General features: G+C 45.6%; 1 protein-coding gene across 1 annotated transcript in view; it reads right to left on the bottom strand.

Moving 5' to 3' along the window:
- Positions 1-13136, bottom strand: part of LOC119374617 (protein brunelleschi) — a 222065-nt gene that overhangs the window by 184365 nt on the left and 24564 nt on the right. Inside the window, exons 4-5 of the mRNA XM_049420300.1 lie at positions 6921-7105; positions 2488-2660 (exon numbers count right to left, since the gene is read on the bottom strand). Coding sequence (XP_049276257.1) covers positions 2488-2660; positions 6921-7105 — 358 coding nt within the window. The remainder of the gene's footprint in view (positions 1-2487; positions 2661-6920; positions 7106-13136) is intronic.

Genomic DNA, 13136 nt, shown 5'->3' with positions numbered 1-13136 from the left:
TCAATTTTAAGAAGTAACGTTACCCTTACCATTGTGCATGCAAGAAATAACACGCACGCTACTGGGTAGTGACGACAGAAACAGTGCCATCAGCAATTGAAACCAAACAAAAACCAAACAAAATGCATGAAAGCTTCTGCGGGCAGATTGCTCGCTTGAAGGCAGCTGGTTATCCACGTCATCTGCTGGTATCTGTTTCAGAGAAGCTCCGAAAGTGTTCGAAGAGCAGTGACCTGTGCACTAATTCGCAGGCAGCAGTGCGTAAGAAGGTGGCTGTCATTCCATACCTGCATGGTATATCCCACAATCTGAAAAAGATTGGTCAAAGAGCGGGGATATCAGTTGTGTTTTCAGCGCCTAATAAGTTGTCGCAGTTATGTGCCAGAACCAGTCCGGTAGGAAGGCCTTCCAATAGCTGCAAAATTAGGCACAGAAACAAATTTGTCGAATGTGTGAAGGGCGTAGTGTATCACATCCCTTTGTCTTGTGGTCAAAGTTACGTCGGACAGACAGGCAGATGCCTGAATGTGAGATTGCTCGAGCACAATCAGAAAGTGAAAAAAGGCAGTGAAGGTTTCTTGGCGGCTCATTGCGCAGAATGTAAATGCGTGCCTTTATTTGACACTACATCAGTGTTGGCATCTCACCCTAAGGATAGCATCAGGCTCATCATTGAGGCGGCAGCGATTGCTAATGGAAGCTGCATCAGCAAGCCATCCATCGCACTAACAAAAAAGGAACTAGATTACTTAAATTCACCCGCACGTGTAGGTCCTGCGTAGTTTTGCTGCTTTTATTTATATAAGTGCCCCCTTTTGCGTTGACTGATATCTGTGTAATCACATGTGACAGGTATATATGTGTGTGTTGCTTTAATAAACGATAGTTGGAAGTTAGCGCCTGTCTTCGTCGTTTCTTTGTCCGCCGTGCTCGTTTTGCGCTAAAGTTTTAGTGCTATGCTTTTGTCAATGGTAAATGCCAATCTCGAAGGCCTTGCTTTCGCGAGCAGTTACGTCATAGACGCCATCTTTGCAATTTGAATCTTGAAGGCCATGCTTGTTTTGCATCAATTGAAAGATTCTGTTGCTTGCCCCTCTCATGCGGCTAATATTACGGTCAAACGAGGCCAAGCTGCGTGAAAATGCACCATGGCCACTCTCTTTGGTAGTCACTCGGTCGGCTCCGGGCGCACTTCACGACGTATCATACGGGAACGGTCCGACAGTTACGACGTAACAGCGGGGTTCCCAATACATTGTATCCTATGGGAGCTATGCCGGGACCGGCGGAAAACGACGTAACAGCTGGGAAAACGCAGCAGTGAGGAACGTAACAGCGGGGTTCTACTGTATTAAAGCTGCGAATACGGCTACGACATGACATCACATTGGCGAGCCGTGCAAAGCGTAGTGCCATCTCTCTTGAAGAAGGCAGCAACCCGTACAGCGAAACCATTGCCTCTGCAATTAGCTCTGACTGCACACCGGTTACTCACCAAATGCTGGTGATTAAAAGAGCACAGGTGTGGCATTGGCATTTAAAAAGAGCAAGTCTATGATGCCCTGTGTCTTCTTGTTGAATGTTAGTACTGAAAATGACAAATAAAATTTCCGCGTGCTAAAAGTTACAGCTCCAGTGATAGGTGAACAAACGCCAAAAAGAATTTGGAAGCAATATCTTTTGTAATTTGTCTGGGCTGTAATTAGCGCATGTAATATGATTCTGTAGAAAGGGTTGGCAGCCGAAAACTGCATGTTTAAGATTTTTGGCTGGTTGCCTGGATGTTTCTGTTTGTTCTCATAACAATGCACAGATAATGGCTCTGGCTTTTGCCTCAAGGCCACTTGAAGGCCGCTGACAACGGGAGCTAAAAGCAGTTGGTGCTTAAAAACAATTTTTGTTGCATTAGTAAATCCCAATTTCCCATTACAAAAGTCTTATGATGAGCAAACACTTGGTGAGCAACAAGACGTGCAAAAAGAAAATACAGGGAATGTGCCACCTTGAGGTACCAGCTCAACATGACCTCGTAGATTTTGAGGGTTTTTGCAAGAGCCGACGCACAGCAATCGTTTATCCGTAAAAAATGTTTAGATTTTGTTTTTAGGGACCCAAAGTCTTAACATACCAAGCTTCAGAAAACTTCACCAAACAAATAGGCCAAAATATGCAAGAAACCTTTTAAATTTGTGATGTCACACTGACATTCACGTGCCACAGTTTTGGCGCAAAATTCAAAAATTAAACTTTGACCATCTTCGCCTGTTCTAATAATTATCCAATGATGTCGACAATAATGACAATAGAGTTCTGAAAAAATAATTTGTCTGTCTAAACTGATTTATTCTTTCATTTTAGTGTGCCTTTAAACAGGACAGATCCTGGAATAACTTTTTATTTTTTAAGTGCTGGTGTCCTTTTCCCACATGATCCTTATTCTTCAATACTGGCTGGCCAGACTGATGTAAAAACAAGAGAGTCAGGTACCTGCGGCCACAGTCCCCTCGAGAGTAGCAGCCAGCCAGAGCCAGTCAGGCACCCCTCGCAGCAGCTCCTGGGCCTCGGTGTAAAGGGCATGTGCCTCACGGGCCAGACCCAGCTGCAGGCTCAGGTCACCCAGGTGCTTGCGCTGGCGGCCTCCACACCGACGACGAAACTGCCTGCACCACATTGGTAGCTACTGAGTGCGCAGCAGGGCAAGCATCTTTAGTCCATTGCAGTTTCCTTGCACGTGCCTGCGCTCGGTCGACAAAACAGGCAAATACTAGGGGTGTGCGAACACTGAAATTTCACCTCGAATCGAATTCGAATCGAATAGTGTCGAACAGTGGCCAAAAATACCAAATATCGAATCGAATATTGAATACACAAGATTTTGTTGAAAGTTGAAAGAAAGAACGAAAAAAACTGAATGTTTATGTCATCGAGCGCATAACACGGTGAGTAACTGTTACCAAAAGACTACATATTGTCGCAAGCCATTCCAGATGATCTGACTTCAGGCTCTCTCACCGCGGTGTTACGCGATTTTGGCGGTACCTAGACGAAGGGCATCTCCATGCTTTACCTAAAGGAACACCCTTTCTTGGGATCAGGGGCTCATTGAAGTAATTTTTTAACATACTGGCTATAAGGTCTGAGCTCAGTGTGCTGATTATTTTTGTACGCTAGCAGTTTCAGTCTCCCCGTCTGCTCACTGACCTTCTTTGCTGGATCTCTGACGTGCGAAAATGATATAATATGCTTTACAAAAAGCAGGTGCTCGATTTCTAACGAGGCTTTCGGGGAATGTTTTAACAAAATGCCCACTGCAACGACGTTAGCATTAGTTTCAGCCACTCCACCCTAACCAAGTCGCCTTTGTCGCGTTTCAGATATTCGCTCTGTCGAATTATTCGAAACATCGAATACTAGCTATTCTAAAGTCGAATCAAATTATTCGATTGAGTATTATTCGATTTGAATTTGAAACTCGAATATTCGCACACCCCTAGCAAATACATCTGCTGTGCGTGACCGAGAGAACGAAAAAAATTAAGAAATGAAGATGAGAATATCACTACAGCAAGGGACTATATTATGAGGAAGAATTACAGTGTAAATGCACAGAGATGTACTGGAAAAGATCATGATTGAAAATGAAAAAAAGCTGAAAGAATTTTTTTAATTTTTACAAAAAGCTTGTGGACATTTCAGCTTCACCATCAAGAGCAGAATGCAATAGTGTGATTGGGCAACTTTCGCATAATTTACATCTGGTGTTCTTTAACGTGCACCTAAATCCAAGAACACAGGCTTCTAGCATTTCGCCTTTATCGAAATGCAGCCGCCGCGGCTGGGATTCGATCCCACGGCCTTCAGGTCAACCGTCAAGCACCGTAACTACTAGTCCACCAAATCGGGTTGAAGGCCGGGCAGCAATGTTTGGGAAGCTTCGTGATTTCAGATTGCTCCGTTATGATTATGTGCAGGGCGCGAATAGTCAAGTTTGTTCGAGAGCTCATACGAGCATTAGCGATAACGCTGGAAGGTTCAATCATTGATATATAAAAGGCGGCGCGTTCCAGAGGTGATCAGATTAACAATGGCTGACGACTGTGCATCGCCGCTATCAGTGCACAGAGTGCATTGCTTCTAATTTGAGTTAATTTTCGTGACACAAGTTCGCCCAATAAAGAGTTTGGGCTCTACCAGCCTGACTGGTATCTTCTTCACCGTAACTACCACGTGACAATATTGTTTCGTCCACATCTCAAGTGTCTTCTCAATCACTTGAGAGAATGGGAGCATGGGCTAGTGGGTGATTTGTAATCGATATAGTATTTGCACAGCGTTACGTGAACGAGGACGTATGAAAGGACACAACACAGGCGCTGACTTCAACTAAATTTTATTAGCGAAAATGCTAGAAATATATCATGCTGATAACACCGGCACGCATCAGCACAAACGCACAACCTATTGTATCACAGCCAGATACGCGATTTCCTTTTTGGTTAGGGCAACTGATGACATGCTTACACAGAGGTAACCCAGCTGTTACATTTGATTAGCTTTATGATTTCCCGCGTAAGCTGCTCACGGTGTTTCGCGACAACGGCGCACTTTTCAAATTCTGGTTTACAACCACAATGTCTACAATGTATGCCGAGATGACCTTGAACAGCTGTGGTGACATGATAGTGATGCTCTCTTAAACACTCGTTCAAGTATCTGCCCATTTGCCCAACGTACTTCTTACCACAAGACGACGGGATTAAGTACACAACACCCACAGCACATGCAACGAACTGCCTCTTGTGTTTTGTTATGCAAACGCTCCTTCGTGTGGCTTGGGCATTCACGCGCTTACAAAGCATTGATAGTTTTTCCCAAGAAATAGAATAGTTTTTCCCAAGAAAGTTATATATGTGTGCGTGTGTGTGTGTGTGTGTGTGCACACATGCAAAACTGAAATGTTTCGATATTGAGGCTGCAGTGATTGAGAATCGACATATTTTCACAGTGCTGCGTGAACGTGCGTGCATATATATATATATATATATATATATATATATATATATATATATATATATATATATATATATATATGTGTGCACGCACAAACACAAAGAAAGTGTGGTTGAAGCCCCCCCACACCCGGAAAAAATTTCTGGCTACGGTGCTGCAGTGAACACTTTAAAAAGTAACTTACGAACAAAACAAAAGCTGCGTGCACGTCACATTTTTCTTGCTTTTTTTTGCTCTTCACTCTCCTTCCCGTGGCTCTCCACGGGTTCACATTCGCCAACCGCTCGTGCCATGTCAGCACGGCGGCGAATGTTCGCATTTTGCAGAGTTCTCTTTGGCTTCGACAGATGGCTCCGTCAAAAATTTAAAAACATGCTAAAAGCATGCATTTCGGTCGAGAAAAACTTAATTCTTGCAACCAGAATTAAAAATGGCGACCTCCGGTGTCTGTGTGCACGCGTGTACTGGCAACAGCTGCACTTGCAAAATAACAAAAAGAAAGAGACGCTTCTTCATCGAAGTTTTGTCGGACTGGGAGAGTGAAGAATTTCTGTTCTCCTCTGAGTGTGGCCGGAACTACACAGAGCATCATATCTTATCTGAACCATCAGATTCGGATGACGACAACCGTGTCTTGGCGTATCGGCAGTGGACGCCGATAGAGGAAAACAAGGTGTTTTTACACAGCTTCGCCTGTCACTTCGCTGTATCTTTTTTCTTTTAATTTTGAAGAGGCCTTTTCTGCACTGAGGACTAGAGAAGCTCCGACACTCTCCATGGTGCAGTGCATAGAGGCCAATCCTTTGTAAATTTTCAAAAGAATCTTTTTTTTCATGATCTTGCAAATAAAGCGCCTCTCATTATATTTTTCACTTCTTTGAACACACATATAGAATCAAATAGGCAAATAAAAAATTGCTATTTTTGTATCATTTCTGGCCAAAAGGCTCAGCAGGGAAATGGTTAATGGCAGATCTGTAACTGGACATGCCAAAATGGAACGAAGCAAGGTCAAAGCATGCAGCACAGTAGCCGCCCCATAAAGCAGTGAATATGTTGCGTCGGCACTGCAACCACCGTGACAGCAAGTTCCGGGCTCAACCATTAAGCGGAGTAAAAGAAAAATTCAAATTTTGGTGAAAGAACGTGGAGGATGCTTGAGCTTAGCCTTCAAGAGTAGAACGCGATAGCGTAATCAGGCCCCGTGCGCATTGCCTTCTCAATTGCTATCCTCGCTTCGGTTCTCGGTGCACGCCTCAACCGTGCCGTAAGGAGGAAATGAACGAATGTACGTGTAACATTGGTCGTTTCAAACTATCCTAGAATGCCAACTGCAAGTGCAGTTGTTTAATGCCCAATACGCCATAATTCTTCGGTTTGCGAATCAGCGAAGGGCCCGCTACGCATCCGTAAGGCAACATGCGAACCTATGCAGCTGCTCACTTTGTTGATTTTTTTTGCATATGTCTGAGTGCTTTGTAATGGGCGGGCCTTTAAAAAACCCACTGGTTGCGCAATTCGCATGCTTTGAGGCCTGATGCAATTCTACGCTTCTGCCACACAATATTACATGCCTTAAGGAGACTCCTTCCACTACATGACATTCATATGGTGTTTTTTTCCGAAGCAGTTTCACAATAGCGTGGCTCTGTGGTAGAACAGCTGCTTGCCATGCAGACGGCCCGGGTTCGATTCTCGCTCTAACCGAAGATATATTATTATATATTTTATTTGCATCTTTCTCAATTTTTCAGTTACGGACAAGGTGGTGATTTTTCATTCACAACCAACGACGCCGACACCGGAATTTCTGCAAAACAAGCTCTTTAACGCTATCGCATTGAAAATTCAGGGGTGTTATCTTGGCTTAAGTATGACTGTTATTAGGGTAAATACGGCAGACGACCTACCTGGACTCAGTGTCAAGGCCAACAAAATCTTCGAATGGTGCCTTGAGCAGGGGCAGTGCAGATGCTGATGGGTTGTTTCGGTCGAACAAGCGCTCCAGACGGCGTGACTCCAGCACCCATGCCAGCGATGCTGCAAACTCGCTGATGTCTCGCTCCAACTTGTCACCATCCAGCTCTGGATAAAGCTGCACCCACGGCAAATCAGGGTGCCATGCAAGTTTAGCATATCTACTTGAATCAAACAAGCGCCTCTCTTTTTTTTTTAGATAGAACAAGCGCGAAAATTGCCTGCGCATTAGAATCAAGTACAAAACTGAAGCCATGTTTGTAGTGTCTACAACAGCTTTCTCTGTGGGGGTTCATTTTTTTTTTATTTTCGCCTCATGCCGCCTGCGTGTCCTGCACATGTAGTTGGCTTAGTCGCCGCCGAGCGAGAGCTAATGCTGTGTTATCACGGTGCAGCATCCCTGTATATTCTCCCGCAGGAAGCATATACAGGGACGCTACACCATGATAGTGTTCCTACACACGGCAATAATGTTCCTACTAAACCACGATAGTGTTCCTGTGTTCCTGTACATGCTACCTGCGGTATCATATACAGGAACACTATTGCGGCTGGCGCCACTGTGGGGTCATGAGAAGCGGAACTCTTCCTCTTTGGGGCTCCGAAATGCTGTTGGACAGCCATCTCTAATGGGAGGGCCGTGGGGAATCAACCATGGCTCGTTCCCGCAGGCTCCCGTTGCGAGTCGAATGTCGATGATGCCGCACACGCAGTACTTTGTGTGTAAGAAAGGGAAAATAGCCACCTTGTCACTGCGACCTTGCGGGATTCCGAAGAACTGATTTACTTTGTGTGTGTGTTTGAGTTGTTTTGTGTGTATGTGTTATATTGGCATTCTATTGGGTTATTTTTCATGTTTACTTTAGTTATTTGTAAGATTCGGCTGGCGGGCTTGCAGTTGCGCAAAAGGAGAGTAAATGTCTGTGTTCGTTACACTACGGTGCGAGCTGAGCCCGCATGTTCCATAAACGGCTCTCTGTCAGGTCCCACACTGACTGCCCAACAGGGAGCTCTTGGAAGATCGGACGACAGTCTTATCTGTTCGGGGCAACCTTTGTTTGAGCGGGATCAGAGTAGGCCTAGGGGGGATTTTGAACGCTAGTGTAGGCAGCAGGCTTTATTGAGAGTAAGGATATTGGTTGCTGTGGTGTTTGAAATGGTTCACATGTTAAGAGTTTCTTTTTGTTTGCAAGTTGTTTTTTTAAGAACCTCGTCAGACTGTTGGTACGAGAGCTATGGAGTTCGCATCCTGGGAGAGCGAGGCCTAGAGCACGTGGATTGTAGGCAAGCCCAAAGTGAGCGAGTACAGAAGGCTCATAGGTGGTCCAAGTTTTCAGATATAAGTTTTCTGTAAGTAGCATCTATCTATTTGACTCTGGGAGTCGCGGCTCAGGGAGCTGGGTGGCCGCGGGTGTGGGGTTGTCCCGTATTTGGGCTCGACATTGGGGCGTTCCGACACCTTCAGGGAACGATGGGCGCCGATCGCTCGATCAGCTGCTCCACGCAGCGAACGGAGTAGAGCCTCCTCACAGAGCTGATGTTTCCTTGTGGCTCCCTCTTCAGCACCTATTCTGGGTGCAGGTTGCTGCCGAGTAACTCGTTAGGCCTACGGCTCTGCGGAGCTGCCCGTTGCACTTGGGACACAGCCAGATGGATCGTGGTCTAGAGGTATCGCACTTTGCTTACCTCATTCTACCTTGCGTTGCATGAGTTTAGAGAAACGACCTTTGTTCACTTGAAGTGGTGTCTCAGTCACCGTCTATATCATTGCTAACCATACTGAACATCATGCCACGTGAATCGTGCACACGTAGGCAGCTACGTGTGGAGCTACGTGGAGGCACCGTAGCTGCCTCCACGTTTGCCACCGGCCCGGCCCAGACACGGAAGTCTTTCTCTCATATCTCTTTTTCTTACGACACACAAAAAAAAAAGCCAGGCCTGCGCGGAAAGTGCAGCACAGTCACAGCGAAAGCTGGAAGAGCGGAATTTCTAGAGTCCATTATAAACTCTCTTGGGGCTACTAATACAAGTACACTAGTAACGTACCCACTACGCCACAAATCATAATTTTTGTGTAGTTGGGAAGCACCCACTACGCCATTATTCGTCATTCTGTGGAGAAGCGAGGTACCATCTGTAAGGCATTATGTGCACTTTGTTGATGCGATGGCTGATGATGATGAAGAATTATGGCTGAGCCCTTTGTAATGGGATGGAAGCTTTAAACGACCCACTAGTTAGGTAATTCGCTTTGTGTGATGCCCGGTCGTTATTTCACTCTTACCACCATGCTATATAACATATGGTAATGTGAGAAAAAGAGAGAGAAGGAGAAAAGTTTATTGAGACCCTGAGGAAATGGATCATAGGGGCCTCATGGGCTTCCTAGGCAACCAAAAGAAGTGCGCTTGCGAGGAACCCACTACAGTATAAATCACCGTAATGTTTGTGAAGTAGGGAAGCAGCCACTATGCCACTTTTCTTCATTCTGTGGAAAATTGTGGTACCCGCTAAGCACCTGTAAGGCATTATGTGTACTTTGTTGATACTTTATTCCTTATTATTTATTCATACATAACCCCGCTTTGCCCGGAGGCGTTACAGCAGGGGGGTTACAAACTGTGCCTGATGATGATGAAAAATTACGGCAGAGCCCTTTGTATTGGGTTGGAAGCACTCAACAACCCACTCGTTGTGCAATTCGCATTCTGTGATGCCTGGTTACAGAATTCACGTTGTGTGACGCCTGGTTGTTATTTTACTCTTCTACCACGCTACATTACAAATGTTAACGTGGTTCCTTCCTGATACGAAGCCTGTATAGGGTCTTTTTGCTAGCAGTTTCAAGCACTGGCATGGCTCTGGGGTAGAATACTGGGCTCCCATGCACAGGGCCCAGGTTCGAACCCCGTTCCATCCTGGATATTTTTTCTTAATTCGCGTGATAGCGGTTACGGACACCGGCGGCGTCGGCGGCGGACAACTATGGCACTAAATACTGCCCTTGTTGCGATAACATAACAGCTGTCACTGTAAAAACTGCACACCTTGCGGTCACCATGTGTTGAAACATAACCGTTGAACAAAACTTCTATACACTGAACTCACGTTAAGACAAACTCGGTTAAGACGAATTCTCACTTATGCCGAACAACATGGGACCGTTTGTTTGGTTTCCCATAGGCTCAATAAAAAAAAAAATTGACTTAAGACGAACCGCCCTAAGTACACGGGCTTCAAACATTTTCGCCACAATTCACAGTGAGGAAATTAGTCTCAAAGTTGTTTCTTTTTATGTTCTTACGCGCCTGCACTTTTTGGTTAAAGGCCTGAACAGTGCTAACAGCACTAAGCGTCAGAGGGCCAAGCACCTTAAACTGAACAGGACTACACAGATGAAAATTGTGCACAAATTCATGACCCTTCAACTGTTGTATCCTGTTGTAAATGAAATGTTCCTGCTTGTTTTCAAATGCAATAAGCAGTTTTGGCAGACTGAATAGTTAAAAAGTATGCGGATTCACTTCAAAGACTGGATAAGAGCGCAGGTGCATCAATAGGTTGGTAGGCGGCCGGCCCAGCACACTTGCGACGCCCAGGTGAAAGTCGCAGTGGCCCCATCTTCTGTCGTCGATGCAAGTGGCCTCACCGGAGAGCTCACCCTCACCCCACTACCCCTATGTAGTACACTCTATCTGTGCGTTACAATCGAGTACAAAACCGAAACCATCTTTGCGGCACACTCTCGTCAGAGGGGTCAGGCGCATTGTCATCGCCATCACACAATAGCGGCCGAGCACATTTTGCAGTCAATTCACGTTGGTTCGCGTAGGACCTGTGCGCGTTGTATCTGTCCCCATTGAAGTGCAAACTGTAATGAGCTATTTTGACTATGGAAGTGCACGACAACGGAAGGCTATTTTGCACAGTGAATATAGCAACGTCGTGTCTTTTTCATGAGCACGAGGCTTGTGACCGTGAGTAGCGCGATGGGATATCTTCAGCTGCATGTCGATCAGGAAAAGTTACTACTGGCCAAAAACGGGATAATATCCGGACCTCGAAGAAAACCTTGCAGACTTTCTTAAGCAACTCGGCGTAAAATGACTTTGTCAAGGCCACAGCACGCGACTGAGGCGTATCCAGAAGTGATCTTAGAGCCAGCAAAACAGGCTCACAGAAGCAAAGGAACTGCTAGGACAATAAGTTTTACATTCTTTGAAGGAAAATTGTGCTTGTCTCTCAGTTTTTTTCTAATCGTCAACATAGGCGTGTGCTACAGTTTTATCATTAAAATGTGGCAGCAAATATCTTCATGAGCATTTTCATTTTTGAACACATGAAATCGGGTGCTCTTAAGATTGGTGTAAATACTCTACTTGAAAGCATAGTTTTTATCAAGCTGAGCCAAATAAATGCTTTTTCTAGTCGTCTCACCCCCATTGTAAGTCTATGCATTCAATGTTTTCAAGTAACATATTTGGATGCACTTAGCATGTTAGCATGTCACATTTTGGGGGCACTTCTGATAAGCCGAACTCCTGATAAGACAAACAAATGACCGCGGTCCCTTCAAGTTCGTCTTAACGGGAGTCTACTGTATTTCAGAACCGGCACACAGATTTTAGGCATCCTGGAGATCGGTAACGATATGTTTCTCGAGTCCTGACGCCAAATCCTCTCCAAAAATGACCCATATATGGGATATGGGAAAGGCCTTCCCATATCACATATGTGGGTCATACCTGTAGGGCGGACATTTGGCAGACATTTTCATCCCCCCCTGCTCCCACCTTCGATCACTGTCTTGGCTCTCGCGGGACTAAATTTCATGACTGCGGCTCCCTAAGTGAGGTGAGTTGGAGACCCCTGTCTTAAAAGTTCATACGCAGTGTTATTACCATCACAAAATCGCAAATGAGTGCACTTTGTTGGTAGATCGCGTATGTAAATCCGTTTTCGCGTATGTAAATCCACTTTCTAGCCCAGCTGCGAGAGCAAACCCTGACAAGAGGGAGAGCATGGGTAAAGCTAAGTGGGTGAGAGGAAAGCCTAGTGTAGCGATTTGAGCCTGGTAGAAAAAAGGTAGTGACGTAGAGAGGGTGAAGATGGGCAGAGAGGAGCAAAGGCGTAGTTATGTCGGGAGTGAGGCAGGTGGTGTGGCAAAGAGGAGCGCGATGGGCGCTCCTGCTGTTTCCACAGCTTGCATTCATTCTGGAATGTTCACTTCGCATCGCCTCGTCTGTACTGATGCAGACCATGCCTTGCAATATGGTACCAGCCGCTCCGCAGTTTTAACCAGCCTTCACGACATTAAGTCGGTGAAGTTGCCTGACTTCTCTTTTTCGTGTGCGACTACGACCTGCATGCATTGCATGTTGCCAACCAAGTGCAAATGATGACATACCGCTTTCAATATTAAAGTTCATGTCAAAGGAAGGCTCTCCTGCACACTGAAAAAAGCTGCATCACAGCTCAAAAAAAGCGTGTGCATGTGTACGCACGAGTGAGTGACAGTGAGTAGCGAAAACAAAGGGAGATCTTCAGCTGCATGTCGACCAGGAAGTTTATAATGGCCAAAAATGGAAAAATATCCCGACCACAAAAATAAGCATGCAAACTTTTCAAAACAACTTTGTAGACCAAGCTGTTAGGTAACAAGCTCGTAGCGTACCCAGTAAGCGTACCCAGTAGTGACCGAAAGCACAAATAAAGTTGTCATTTTATGCAGGCCAATTGTACACAGGGGTCCCCTGCTGCTGCAGGGAACAATGGAGCGCGTGCCGGTTGGCCAGCGGCTGCAACGAGTTTCGTGCAAGCGCACTAAATGCTGTAAGTGGTGGTCTTTCATAGCATGATGGTGCACTTCTTGACGATTGGCAACGCCGCAAAAGACAGTAGCGAACGACGAAGCAGCATCACTCGCAGATCCACCGGCCGGCCGTTCCCTTTAACTGTTCCTTTTTAAATATTCCCTTTAACTGTGGTGGACCCCTGTGTACACGTTTCTCTTCCTTTTCTTCTATTGCAGTAGCAATTACATGGACACCCTCGACGCGTTTTCGCCGTCAGTGTCGCCATCACCGTCATGTTCCATATAAGTCCTAATTGATAACATCCCCAAGCATCGTGTGTTCTACCCGCGG

Source organism: Rhipicephalus sanguineus, chromosome 11 (assembly GCF_013339695.2).
Source record: "Rhipicephalus sanguineus isolate Rsan-2018 chromosome 11, BIME_Rsan_1.4, whole genome shotgun sequence".
Classification (NCBI taxonomy): domain Eukaryota; kingdom Metazoa; phylum Arthropoda; class Arachnida; order Ixodida; family Ixodidae; genus Rhipicephalus; species Rhipicephalus sanguineus.
Note: the sequence above shows the minus strand (reverse complement) of the source record. Positions and strands in the feature narration are given on the sequence as shown.